The sequence below is a fragment of the Haemorhous mexicanus genome, chromosome 16, assembly GCF_027477595.1.
Source record: "Haemorhous mexicanus isolate bHaeMex1 chromosome 16, bHaeMex1.pri, whole genome shotgun sequence".
NCBI lineage: Eukaryota > Metazoa > Chordata > Aves > Passeriformes > Fringillidae > Haemorhous > Haemorhous mexicanus.
Window position 1 is genome coordinate 10,300,593 of NC_082356.1, and position 13,669 is coordinate 10,314,261.

Below are 13,669 nucleotides of genomic sequence, written 5' to 3' on the forward strand. Positions count from 1 at the left end.
GGCTTGGCTGGCTGCAGCTGCCAAGGAGAAGTGCTGCTTAATGGCCTCATGTTGTGCCAGCTGGACATGAGAACAGCAGGGCTTGGGCAGCAGCCTGTGGTGAAAAGCAGCCCTGCTCACAGCCCAGCACGGTCCTGGGCCCTCTTCTAAAGGGACCAGGACTGATATCATTTCTTGGCCTGGGTTTTGGTGCTTGAGGTGGAGCAAATTTCCCGAGGGCCTCCTCTCCTTCTTGCTGCAAGAGGTGGAGTTGTGCTGGTTGTGACCAGCGTGCATTGGTTTGGGCCACAGCAAGCAGCCTGCTGAGAGTCAGGCTCTGCTTCTGTTCATGAGGGCACCTGGCAGGGGGGAAGTGGCTCTCAGCAAGAGTGGCGAGGGCAAGGTCTTAGGAGGGGAAAGCAGCCCTGGATGTGGCAGCTCAGTCCAGTTTTTCTCCTTCCCTCTCCTTCCCATTTTGAGCTTTAATACTCTCAGAGTTGAGACTAAAGGCCGTTGTTGCTGCAGCAGAATTCCATCCTGCAGTGCTGCTGTGGGTGCCAGTTGAATGCCCAGAGGGATGCAGCTCCCTGGTGCTGTTCCCTGTCCCAGGCAGAGCCATCCAGTCAGTGCCTGGGCTGCCATTCTGTAAAGCAGGTGGAGCTGGGGCCATTCAGTGCCTGGAGCTGTGCAGGGAAGGAGGGAGGGAGCTGCAGGGCCTGGGAGGGGGTGATCAGCCACTCTGGAGGGCAGCTGGTGTCTCGTGCCCTCCAGGGCTGGGGCAAAGAGCTGAGTTCTCAGGCAGGGCAACAGCACAATGGCAGAGAAGGGAGTCATTTTTCCTGAGACACTGGAGCTGTGTGTTCCTTGAGCCTTAGTGAGCCCTGATCCTTGTTGGGAAGGCTCCCCCAGAGCTCGTGGATCACTGGGACTGTGACAGGAGTCCTTGCAAGGCTTCTTGGGCAAAGGAGGGGCTGAGGACGCTGTGGCACAAAGTGCTCTGCCTGGGGCACTTGGCAGCCTCTGGGTGTTGCCTCAGGGTTTGCCCCTCCTTGACAGGACCTGTTTGAGTGGGAAGAGGCAGAAGGCAATTTATCCCTGTAGGGCTGTTAAATGTCCATTTGACAGTGACCAATGTGTTCTGCTCCCTTTCACAATCTTTGGGGGTAAACGTTCTCCATTCTCTCAGTATCTCTGATTCCCCTGGGGTCATCTCTTTGCCCAGATGTCTCGTTCCTGAGCTCCAAGTGTCCCCCTATGTGCTCCAGTACGATGAGTGCCACCTGAAGGTGCCCTATGAGAAGAAGCTCGTCATCAGGAATCCCAGCCACCTCCCTGGCTGCTACGGGCTTATTCCCCAGGTTTGGCATCACATCCACCTCCTCCTGTCAAATATTATTGAGGAGATTATTAGGGGAAAAAAATGGTTTGGATAAGACTTTGCTGCTTTCTATTCAGTCTTAAAGATCTGCTGAGAACAGGATCCTACCCAAATGTAAACTTGAGGAGGCAGTGTAAGCTGCTGAGGGAACAGTTGATGTTCTAGTCTTCAGGGTGTTTTCTTGTGGGAGATCTTAGAGGGTTGTGAAAAGCTGCTGCATCCAGAGACACCAGTGCCTGTGCTGGCAGCCTCCTTGCAGGATCCCCTGCGAATGTTAAGCCTCCAATTCTTGCATCTTGTTTGTTCCTTTTACCTTTGTCGTGGGGAGTTTTAAACGTGTGTGTAAGTTGCTGTTGCGGTGGATGTTAAGGAGTCTAAAGTTTCTTCAGAGGTGCCTCTGAAGCTGCATTTCATTCTGTCCCTTCCAGAAACGCAAGGAGGACTCTGCTGTGTTCTACTCCAGCCCCCAGCCCTGTGGGATTGTCCAGCCCCAGAGCACAGCAGAGATCCCAGTTGTGGTGGAGGTGCAGGCGCTGGGCGAGCATCGCACCAACGTTCTCATCGGCGTGTTTGGGGATGAGAGAAACCCCCTGGTGAGGGCAAGGGGAACTGTGTGCCTGTGGGCAACTGCTCCTGGCAGGGGCACAGGGACAGGGATTCTTCTGGGGAAAACAGGCACAGGCTGCTGTGGAGAAGGACGGGAGGGATGGGTGGCACAAACAGTTTGTGCCTTAGAGGTGGGAATCTCAGTGTCTGACACAGAATGGAGTTGGGCTAAGCTGGGATCCAGGGTCATTTTAGTTCATTGTTCTTTAAAATGCTGTTCACTTTGGAAACATCTGGTTTAAATGCCATCTCTCTGAGCACAAAAGAGGAGGTCAGAAGACTTCTAAGAACCTTGAGCTTTCTATAAAAGAAAGGAAAGCTGGCATTTGAAGTGTGGATGCAAAGATTGAAACTTATCTTAAGACATATGGAAATGGTGATGCCAAATTCCCTGGATGGCAGCAAACATCTGAACCTGGGCCATTGTGGCACTGCCTGTAAATCAGTGAACAGGAAGGACAGGCAGTGCAGGCTGTGCCAGGGAGCCTGAAGTTTGACAAAACAGTTGCTTTCAACTCTCAGGCTGCTTCCCTTAAAGAGGAGGGTTTCTGCCCACCAGAAGAACCAGTTGTTTAACTGTCAGCATGGTCTTAACTAGAGATTTCTGGCAAATCTTTTACCTTTGGGCCAATAATTTGTACTTTGAAAGGTTCTCTTACCTTAATCCTTTTCAATTTGGAGGTGAACATGTAATTTTCTTTTTCCCCAAAAGCCCAGCATTTCAGCTGGAGAGTGCTAGGTGTCCCTAAAGAAATAACGTGAGCAGGGTTGAGCTGTTGAAGGTTTTTTAGGTTTCCCTGTTGTAGTTTGGTTTGGGTTTTTTTAAAAATCTTTCTTGCTTGCTTCCTGGCACAGAGAGCACAGTTACGGAGCTCAGGACGGCTGGCAGAAACCTCCCCAAGCCCAAGGCTGACAGAGCTTGGCAGGATCCCAGCACCACAGCCTGTGTATGTATGGATGGGGAATGTGACCTGAGTCACCTGGGAGTGCTGGAAAATGTCAACCAAGGCCCCAGCAGTGTCAGGGGAACATTCCTGATAAATCCCTGTTGGAGCTGCAGAGTTTCTGGCCTTGGGCACTGGGGGGGGGCTGTGCTGGCTGGGCACTGGCTGGGTCTGCCCCTGGGTGCCTCAGATCTCCCCTTTTTGCTTGCCTTCTCTGTCCTTTCCTCTCCCACTGTGCTTTTGGCATCCCCACAAGGTGTTCATGCCTGTCCTCTGGAGCTGCTCAGTGCAAGCAGTTGCAGCTGCTGCAGCAGCTCAGTGTCATCCCTGGGCTGCCTTTAGAGCAGAGCTGCTCCAGCATGGATTGGGAAGGGCTGGATCAAACCATTTCTCAGTTCAAGGTGCCAGCACCCAGCCAGGGGCTGCATCCTGACCAGAAGCTGCTGGTGCAGGTGTCCCTCCCTCCCACTGCAGGTCCCTGTTCATAGTTCTCTTATTTTCCAGAGATGAGCTTCACCCACCTAAATTCAAGCCCCAACCACCCAAGGAGCAGAGAACCGGCTTGGACTCCTCAGCATCTCGCTGGCGGAACTTCAAGATCAGAAGGGAGGAGCCAGTCCCAGCCCTGAGAGAAGTGCAGGATCTTGCCCAGTCTTCAGGAGCAGAGGTAGATTTTCTTGTCCACCCAGTGCTTGTGTTGCCTCCCCAGCCTGCCAGCACCAAGTCATGCTCGTGCTGACCTCCCTTTTTGCTGCCCTGCTGTCCTGTGCCCTGGCAGTGGGCTGGGCAGCAGGGCCAGTGGCTGGACATGGGGTGAGTGGGAGGGAGAAAGAGGAGAGTTTTCCTTGGAGAAGCTGACTCAGATCCTACAGGCCTGTGCTGAGTGTGGGATGTTTTGCCTTGTTTCCTTCCCAATGTAAGATGAGACTTTTATCTGCATCATCATGCTCAGAGCTCCAGCTTCCTTCCCAGAGCAAGCTGGGATGATTCCTGATCTCCATGGAGCCTCTTCCCAAGCCAGCCAGACTCCCTGTGTGCAGGGCTCTGCTTTCACCCCAGAGCTGCTGTTGCACTGCTGGCCCTGAAGCTCTCTTACAAAGGGAGACTTTGCAGAGTGGCTGTCTCTTCCTCCCAGCACAGAAAATGGCTTGTTTTTCAGGTGCCAGCACAAACTCCTGAAAACCCTCCCCTCCCACGGGGCTTGGAGGGATTCAGGTGCTCCCTGGACGTAGTGCACACTCCCCTGGAAGGCAAGAGGGAATCTGTCTCACTTGCCCATTGTCAGTGTGGCCAGCAGGGCTGGAGCTCCCAGTGCCACTGGGGGCCCTCAGCATTGGCCACAGAGGGGCCTCCCCTCCCTCCAGGCCCAGCACAAAGTGCTGCTGAAGCAGCTGCTTGTTGGAGAGGCCGTGCAGGACACGTTGTGGGGCTGCCCAAGGACACTGTGCAGCGCCTGTGGAGGGCACTGCTCCCCCTGGAACTCCTCAGGTGGTCCATAGGAAATTTTTGCAGGAGCTTTTGCTGTAGCACCTTGAGAAAGCAGCATTTAAATCAGAGAGAGAGGGGAAGAGCCTCAGGAGTCAGATGAGCTGGGCTGGACTCCTTCCCTCAGCTGCAAGAGCTTTCACTCTGAGTCTTCTCCTTCTCTAAAAGCAGGAAGTTTTTAAACTTTTTCAAGGCAAGTTGTGCATCAGAGAGAATTTCTACTGCCGGGAGACATCCCAGTTCCCTTTCATGTAATGTACTAATTAATGCATTGACCTGTGAGCATGGGAGAAGATTTTCCCCATGGTCCCTGCCCTGGTCAGTGGCATGGATGCAGGATGAGGTGAGGGTGATTCTGGCAGTGTTTGGAGAATAGGCCCCTCCAGGTCCAGCTGCACTTTGCTCCAAGATGCTCTTCTGCATCCATTTCCATGCTCAACACCTCAATCTCTCCTGTCTTCCATCCAGGCTTTCAGTATCCTGCCACTCTCAGGTGTGCTGCAGCCAGGACAGAGCCAGCAGGTCTCCTCCACCTTCTCTGGCCACCTCAGCAGCACCTCCAATGTCACCGAGCTGGGCCACGTGGAGGGAGGCCCCACCTGTGAGGTGCTGGTGACCGGGGAGGCCTCAGGTGTCAGCTCCTCCCTGAGCCCCCGGGAGATCAGCTGTGGCTCTCAGGCACCTCTCAGGGACAGGTGAGTGAGCCTTGCATGGGTTACTGCTCTGCCATGGGTTCTTGTCCCTGCAGGGCTTCCCTGCTCCAAGGACTCTGAGCTCAGAGGTGCTGCATGGCAAAGGCCAGAAGCAACACAGGGATGGCCACTCTGAGCTCCCTGGCTCCCAAGAGAGGAAGGACCTTCTTCTGTTGAGACAGAACATCATCTGCTCTATAGGAGTGCTGAGCCCTCCTGGCTTAGCTGCTGCCTGCAGGGAGCTGGGCTCTGGGCTTGCCTTGGCACTGCCTCTGGAGGTGTCTTGAAGTCCATGGTGTTGAGTGGCATCTTCTTCATCATCTCCCTTCTTCACCAAAGCAGTGGGACTGTGGGATGTGCAGGCATGGGGCACAGACCAAACCTTGCTTTGGGTCCTGCTCCTGCCCCAGATGAAGTCCTTGCAATGCTGATCTGCCAGGTTCTCCTTGTGGTGGGACAGCACCCAGAAAAGCTCATGTCCTTGAGGCTCCCCTTCAGCTGCAGCAGTAGGCAAGCACAGGAGAAGCTCAGCTCCAGCAAGGCAGCCCAGCTCAGGACACACAGGCCAAGTGTGGAGCTGGGAGTGGAGGCTGCTCAAAGTAAGCCTGTGCATCAGGACTTCTTCAGGCCAGGCTGAAGTTGGTTTCATGGGGAGGAGATGGATGAGGCTGCTTCCAATGGTTTCCACGGCAGCCAGCCCTGGTTTGCTTGGTCACAGCTGGGTTCCAGCAGGAAATCTGGCTGCCAAGAGCCTGTCTGGCAGGAGAGGAGTTCCTGCAGCCTTTGCTTTCTGACTGACAGGATTGTTCTCATTAAGGAGCAGGCTAGGAGTCCTTAAAACCGAAGATGAGGGACAGAGACTCTCTAACTAATTAAAGTCAGACAGTGGTGTGTTTATTAACACCGGCGGGCGGCACCAGAGCCGTCCCTAAAAGGCGTGACCGCGCTGCCCAAGGTTCTCTGCCCTCTCTTTATTTCCCAAGATCTTACATACAATACATCTGCACAGCCCCAGCACCTCCCAGCCCTGCTCTGTATTCAAATGAGGTCATTGGTCCTTCACACCTGTGCAATTCTTCTCTTGAATTGGGTCGGTGGTCTGAAATTGGTCAGTGGTTTTAAGGGATGAAGTCAGGAATGTCTTCATCAGGTCTCTGTGACCCTCTGGCATGATCCAAGGTCCCCTGCTTAGTGACTGATTGACATCAAGTCCAGGTGCTAACCCATTGTTCTACTGGTTTCAATTTGTTCTTGGAACAGTTCACTTACTCCACTTCCTTCTAGAAAGAAGCTCCTAATGGTAAACAATAGAACAATCAGCTCCAGCTTAAGCATCTCATAATCATTAACCTATGGTCTGCCTATCTACCTTACATCCTGATCCATGGGAATTGCTTCTAACCCTCAGCTGAAATCTTAACCCTTTAAAATCATGCTTCAGCTGTGCCCAGGGAGAAGGGGCTGAATGAGCTGAGTAAGAATGGTAGGAGAGAGAAGCAGATGTGAGCAATCTGTGCTCTGCTCTAACTTGGGAAGCCAAGAGACAAAGGGTGTTTTCAGCACCAGCACAGAGAGCTGGTGGATCAGCCTTTGGCACTGGGCTGGAGGGCTCTGGCTGAGCCTTAAGAGGGAGCTTGCACAGTCAAGAGCTGATGATGGCAAAGCTCAGGTTTGGCTGGTCCTGGAGGTCCCCTTCCACCAGTGCCCTCACTTGGGATGTTCCCAGCCTCTGTGGGTTGAGGAGAATTCACGGAAATGGCCTCAGGGTGAAGGAGTGAAGTGCAGGGCCAGCCAGGACTGGTGAGCCCAAGTTTCTGGTGGGACTCTCAGCCATGTTTTCTGTTTTGTCTGCAGAAGGGAACTGAAGCAGCCCGCTCAAAAGCTTCAGGAGGAGGCCAAAGCCTTAGAGGAAGAAAAGAGGCAGAAGGAGGAAGAGAGGTGGAAGAAGGGAAAGAAGGGAGTTTGTGTGGGGAAGCAGCCTCCAAAAGCAGAGAAGGGGAAAAGCAAACCACCAGAGAAGGACGAAACCAAAATCCCAAAAAAAGAAACAAAATCCCCTGAGAAGAAGGAAAAGAAAGGCCCAGAGAAGAAAGAAACCAACGCCCCAGAGAAGAAGGTCACCAAAGCCCCACAGAAGGGGAAAGCCAAAGTCCAAAAGAAGAGGGGGAACTGAAATCCCAGAAAAACCACATGGGATGGAGAAGGACTCCTAATTTTTTTATTCACACAACTAATTATACTCAGTTTATCAGACATCTTGTTTAATTTTAGTTAGTTAATATGTTTCTTAGCAGTTATTCTATTATTGTTTAATAAATAGATTTTAGTTGTGCATCAAATCTCTCTATTGTATTGTTTTTCTGTTCTCTTCACTGATTCTCATGGCACAAATCCCTTGTTCTTGCAGGTGCATTTGTTTCTCACCCTCAGAATAGATTGTTCACAAAGTCTCATTCTCAAAATCGCTTCACATGGGAACTTGTAACTGCTTAGCTGCACTCAGAGGAGATGACAGGCCAGCTGTTAATAGAGCAGAGCAAGGCCTGATTTCATAGGGCCTTTCTTTTATCATTATTCTACCTGTCTATGGCATCTCCCCCTTTTTGTTCATTTAAAAAAGGCTCCTCTGTTCTGATGTTGAAACTGCTCACTCTTGTGAGGGTATTATCAAGGTTATCACTGGTTATCTATTAGATATGGGATAAGATAGATAAAGAGCAATTACAATCAACAAAACTTACCAAATTCTATCAAGTCATTGACACAGGGTTTTGCAGCATGAGAAAACAGAAGAATAATGTCCAGTGTCTCTTGGGGAAATGGAAAGAAAGGACCATTGTTTCCAATTAGTTGAGAAGTGTGAGAAAGTCCATTAGCTGGAAATGTTGATCTTTGCCATCCCTGAATGTCCTTCTGGGAGCTGGAACAGGGAATAACTGGAGAAGGTCAGTAGGAGCACTGTACCATGAGGGTGCCGTGAGGCTTTTGTTGGCAAAGTGCCTCTGTCAGTTTCCAGACCCAGCCATGTCTTGGCAGTCCTCCTCCTGCTCCTGCTCTGGCCACAGAGGCTGCAAGGTGATGAGGTTATTTCTCTTTGCCCTGGGCCTCATTTTTTCAGAGCTGATCAGTGTCTGATGGAATGAACAGGTGACAGCTTTGAGCTGCTGATGATAAAACACAGGCACATCTTCTCCTGAAGGTAATGAATCAATTGGGCTTCACTGTGGTGCACTCAGTTGGGATTTAGATGTGGTGAGCTTTTTTCCAAATTTCTCATGTAAATATTGCATTATTAAGAATGATTAGTTGTCCAAATTTCTCATGTCCATATTGCATTATTTGAACGTTCTTAATGTGTTCATTCCTCTTCTTTTTTGTTTTTAAGAATGAGATGCATGTCTTTTGTTATGAGTGTGAAGCAACATCACAGTAAAATAATACATGCAGTGGACAAGAAACTTACAGCAATTAGGAATAATTTGGATACAACAATCAGGAATATTTCAAATAGCAGGCAAAGCTAACAACATAGGTGGAATTAGGTAAATAGCAATCTCTGAAATAATGTACCATCATCCCAGAGTCTGCAAACAGCTGACAAACCTCCATGCAGGGGGGACTTGGATCATTATTTCCAGACAATAATTCCCAAGCTCCCTTTAAAAATAGTTCAACAGTCATGTCTAGAGGGTCAGATTGCCAAGTCAAAGCCACTCAAATCTAGTTTTGATGCAGAAAACATCTGGCTCTGTTGGCAAATTCCTGTCCAGGCAGGGCTGAGGCCTGGCCACCACCCAAGCTCTAAGTGGGAGAGAATTCCCTAAAGGTAATTTAAAACAAAGCTCTTGAGAATGGCACTTAGGAGTGAAGGTCTGGGGGTGACAGACTAATGAACCATCCAATAGCTGTCTCCTCCAAAATTCCCTCAGCACAGAGATGCTTTAAACCCAGCAAACTGTTGGAGTGGTTCTGTAATAATAATTGGGGCTGCATCTGATTCCTTAGAGGAGATGTCACAACACCATCAGTTTAGAGGAGGCTTCCCACAGAGCTGAGAGATCATTTCTTGGAACTCTGAAAAATCCTTAAAAATGCTGAGACAGCACTGGGTCAAACCATGGAGGATTTTGGTGGGATTTGGGGCAGATTGTTTGGTGTGTATCCAGAGTGACTTTGGGCAGATTTGGGGCCTGCTTGGGGCAGGTTTGGGGCAGGTTTGTTGCTGATGTTGGGGTTTTTCTCCCGTTTGCCCAGCTGTGGGCAAAGCCCTGAATCACATCCTGTTCCTGCCCCAGCTCCTGAGGAGCCCAAGGAGCTGATGCTCTCCATGCTCTGCCCCCAGGGAGATCTGTTTGGTGGGTATTCTGGTGCTATTTGGGATTTATTTTGGGTTTTTTGGTGGGGATTTTTCTTGGGGTATTCCAGCGTGATCTGGGATTTTTTTTGGGATATTTTTTGTGATTTATTTTGGGATTTTTTGGGATTTTTCCGGCATTATTTGGGATTTTTTTGGGGTTTTTTTAGGGATTTTTTTTTGGGTGTTCTGGCACATTTTGGGATTTAGTTTGGGATTTCTTTTGGGATTTTTTTGGGTTGTTCCAGATTTTTTTGGGATTTGTTTTGGCATTTTTTGATTGATTTTTTTTTTGGCGGTGTTCTGGCACTTTCTGGGATTTATTTTGGGATTTTTTTGGGGATTTTTTCTGAGGTGTTCCAGCATTATTTGAAAATCCCAAATAATGGGATTTTTATTTTGGGAATTCTTTGGGGCTGTTCCTGCGCTTTTTGGCATGTTCTGGGGATGGCGGCAGCTGCGGGGGAGGCACCAGGGGGTCCCAAATCCTTTGGGGTTCCTGGCTGGGCTCGGCTCTGGGGTTACTTGAAATGAAGTTTCGGGGTGGATCAAGGAGCGGTAGAATTTTTTCCCACGTCTCAAGGCAATAGGAATAATTAATTAAAGAATTAATTAACATGTAATCAAACTGTAGATACTCCTAGGACAGGAAATCTATGCCGATAATTTTTTTTTGTATCATTTTCCCTTTCTCTCTGTGTTGTTTTTCACCCTTTTCCCTCTTTTTCTTTCCACCCATGTTTCAATAAATTTATTTTTTAGGATTCCTAAAAATTGCAAGTTTGGATCCTCCCCTCCGGTTTTGGTTTTGTTTTTTGTTTTTTTTTTTTGTTCTGTTGTTGTTTATTTTTAATTTGTATTTTATTCTGAGTTGGGCTGTGTTATTATTCCCGATACCTTTAAAATATTGTGGGTGTTTTAATAAATTTTATATTTATTTTTTGCACTCAACACCAGGCTCGGCTGCAATTCCTGAGGGATTGGGGTTTTGGGATGGGAGTTTTTGGGGTTGGGGGGGTCTGGGAGTGGGAATTTGGGACAGGATTGGGGTTTTTGTGGTTGGGGTTTTTGGAGTTGGGATTTTTAGGATTGGGGGTCTGGTAGTGGGAATTGGGGGCAGGATTGGGGTTTTGGGATTGGGATTTTTGGGGTATTTGGGATTGGGGTTTGTGGGGTTTTTGGGTTTGGGGATTTTGGGGTTGGGGTTTTTAGGATTGGGGGTCTGGTAGTGGGAATTTGAGGCAGGATTGGGGTTTTGGGATTGGGATTTTTGGGGTTTTTGGGATAGGGATTTGTGGGGTTTTTAGGGTTGGGGTTTTTTGGACTGGGGGGTCTGGATGGAGTTCTGGGCATGGGAATTGGGGGTCCTTTGGGGGGGAGATCAGGATGAGGGCCCATCTATGGGATGAGAGGGGGGATGGGATCATTTTGGGATCCTTTTGGGGGTCGGGATGGGACCCTGGATATGGGAATGGAGTGGGGGGAGGATGGAACTTTTGTGGGGTCAGGAGGGGAACCTTTATGGGGGCAGGAGGGGACCCTTGGTGGGGACCCTTTGGGGGGCGTCGGGGGGCGGGGCCTCTCCTGGTCCTCCGAACCACCAGGGGGCGCTCGTGGGGTGCAGCGCTGGCCCCACCCCTTTTGTCACCGGCGCGCTCTGATTGGCTCAGCCGGAGGTGACCCCGGCGCGCCCCCGGGATGGCGGCGGCGGGGCTGAGCCGGGGCCCGGTGAGTGTCCGTCAGTCCCCTGTCCCTCTGTCCTTGTCCCCGTCTCCCTCCCCCTGCTCGTGCTGCCCTCCCGGCCCGTTTCCCCCTGTGTCCCCCCGGTGCCGGTAACCGCGGCCCGCGCTCCCTCCTGGTGTCCGTCCCCGGGCCCCGTTCCCCACCGTCTCCCGGTGTTCCCCCGTTCCTTGTACCGCTCCCGGTGCTGCCGCTCCTCACAATGTCCCCCCGGCACAGGTAACCCCCCCGCCCCTCCGCAGGCCCCGTTCCCACCGCCCGATCCTCCGGTGATGGCAGCTCCCGTTCCCACCCCTCCTTCTCCCGGTTCGCCCGCATCTCCCGGGGTTCCGCAGCTTCTTGTGCCCCTCTCCGGTGCCGGCAGCTTCTATTTCCCTTTCCCCTCCCCTCCGCTCCCGGGGCTGTTTTTAGGGGTCCCCCCGGGGCTCTCAGGGCCGTTTCCCCCCAGCTGTTCCTGCGCTGCCGCTCCTGGCGGGGAGTCGCGCCTGGCGCGGCTGCTGCGGGAGAAATTCCCGCGGGCTTCGGCCATCAAGGTGGTGGGCATCTCAGGTAGGGACCCGCTCCTGCTGGGCCTAAACCCGCTCTTGGTTACCCCAAACCCAGTTTTTTTTAAACCCGGTCAGTCTCCATCCCCCCCAGGCTGCGGGGACCCCCAGACAGGGCAGGAGTGTGAGGGTGCTCAAGCCTTGACTTGAACTGATTTTAATTGACGTTAATTGGCGTTAATTGTCCCGGGTTCCCAGGAGGCTGCGGTGACATGTATGAGATCCACATGGAGTCGGAGTTGTTCCGGGAGAAGCGCTCAGTGCAGCAGCACAGGATGGTGACCCAGGTGTGGGGAAGGGGGAGAGGGAATGGGAGAGAACAGGGGAGAGAGGATGGAGAGAGGGAAAGGGAACAGCTGGAATTGGGGAGAGGAGATGGGGATGGGAAAGAGGGAACGGGGGAGAGGGAATGGGAGAGGGAGCAGAGGAGAGGGAATGGGTGTGAGGGAATGGGAGAGAGGGGCTGAGGGTGCAGCAGCCCTGGCTGTGGGGCTGTGGCTGCCGGCTGAGGCTGCTCCAAGGCCAGAGCCGGCCCTGAACCGCGCTTGCCCCGCAGACGCTGAGCGAGGAGATCACGCACATGCCCGGCCTGCGCATCTTCACCTCGGCCCCCAAGGGCTGAGCCTGCCCCGAGCTCCAGGAGGGGCCCAGGGCTGCACTCCTGGGCGTGAACCCCACCCCGTGCTGTGTGCTCAGTCCTGGGGATGGTTGTTGTTATTATTATTATTAGCCTTGGAGCCCAAAAGGGCCCTTGAAGGAGGGTTTTGGAGCCCACGTTCTCAGAAGGGTCCTTGCAGAGGGCTTTATTCCCCAGCGGGAAGGGCTGAGGGGAGTGGAGAGACCTGAGGGAAAGGACTGAGGGCAGCATACAGGGCTGAGGGAACGGGAAGGAATAAGGGAGAGGACTGAGGGAGCGGGGAGGGCTGAGGGGAGCAGGAGATTGAGGGAACGGACTGAGGGAGCAGGGAGGGCTGAGGGGAGCAGGAGATTGAGGGAGTGGGGAGGGCTGAGGGGAGCGCGGCCAGGCCGAGCCGGGCTGCTCTGAGGGAGCCCCACCCGCGCCGCCAAGTCTCACGAGAGCTGCGGGAAATGGCGGGAATTTTGTGAAGGGGCGTGGCCCTGTATTGGGCGTTGCCGCACTGCCACACCCACTCGGGGGCGGGGCAAGAAATGAGCGCGGGAACCCCAAAAGTGGGAGTGGGACCCCAAAAAAATGAGCCCAGGCAGATCAGAAATGGGGCTGAGACTCCCAGGGACCCCTCCCCATGGGCCTGGGACCCCCAAAAGTGGGGCAGGCTTAGGGTTAACCCCAACCTCAAACCCAACCCCAACTGCAGCCCCTTCCTAAACCCACAGCCCTAAACCAAACCCCACCTTTAATCCTGACCTTACACTCAGCCCCCAATTTTTATTATTATTAGCCATTAAACAAAATCCATAATAAATGTCACATTTTTATAAAAGGAATAGTAATTAATATAAATAGTATATATCATGTATATATAGTTAAATAAATTATAAATACTATAAAAATAATAAATGATATAGTAAATTGTAATAAATAATCAGTCCACGCCTGGTTTATGCTGTCAGATTTTACTGAATTTTATTTATTTCAGAGCCTGGGGGCACTTGAGAGGTCTCCATCCATGTCACACTGGGGGCACTGAGAGGGACTGGGCGGGGCCTTGTGCCTCTAAATCCACAGAACAATTAAATAATTAAATAATTAATCACTTGGAAAGCCCCTGGGTGTGACAAGGATGGAATCTCTGGCTGCCCCGTGCTCCCAAGCCCAGGGGTTTGGGATTTGTTTGCATTTTTATCTCAAGTGCTACTTGGGAGAGCAAATAGCAGCTAAATAAGTAGCTAAAGTATCAGCCAAACTAACAGTCAGCCAGATAAACAGCCAAATAATCAATCAGCCAAAATATAAATCAAATTAT

General features: G+C 51.5%; 1 protein-coding gene across 1 annotated transcript; it reads left to right on the forward strand.

Annotated features, from left to right (window-relative positions):
• The first annotated feature begins 11,114 nt into the window (after nucleotides 1-11,114).
• On the forward strand, nucleotides 11,115-12,631 carry LOC132334843 (bolA-like protein 3). The gene is given in 5 exon segments (XM_059861027.1): nucleotides 11,115-11,166; nucleotides 11,627-11,649; nucleotides 11,651-11,727; nucleotides 11,922-12,010; nucleotides 12,280-12,631. Coding segments are annotated over 5 exon segments (285 nt in total). The 5' UTR covers nucleotides 11,115-11,136; the 3' UTR covers nucleotides 12,346-12,631.
• Nucleotides 12,632-13,669: the final 1,038 nt, after the last annotated feature.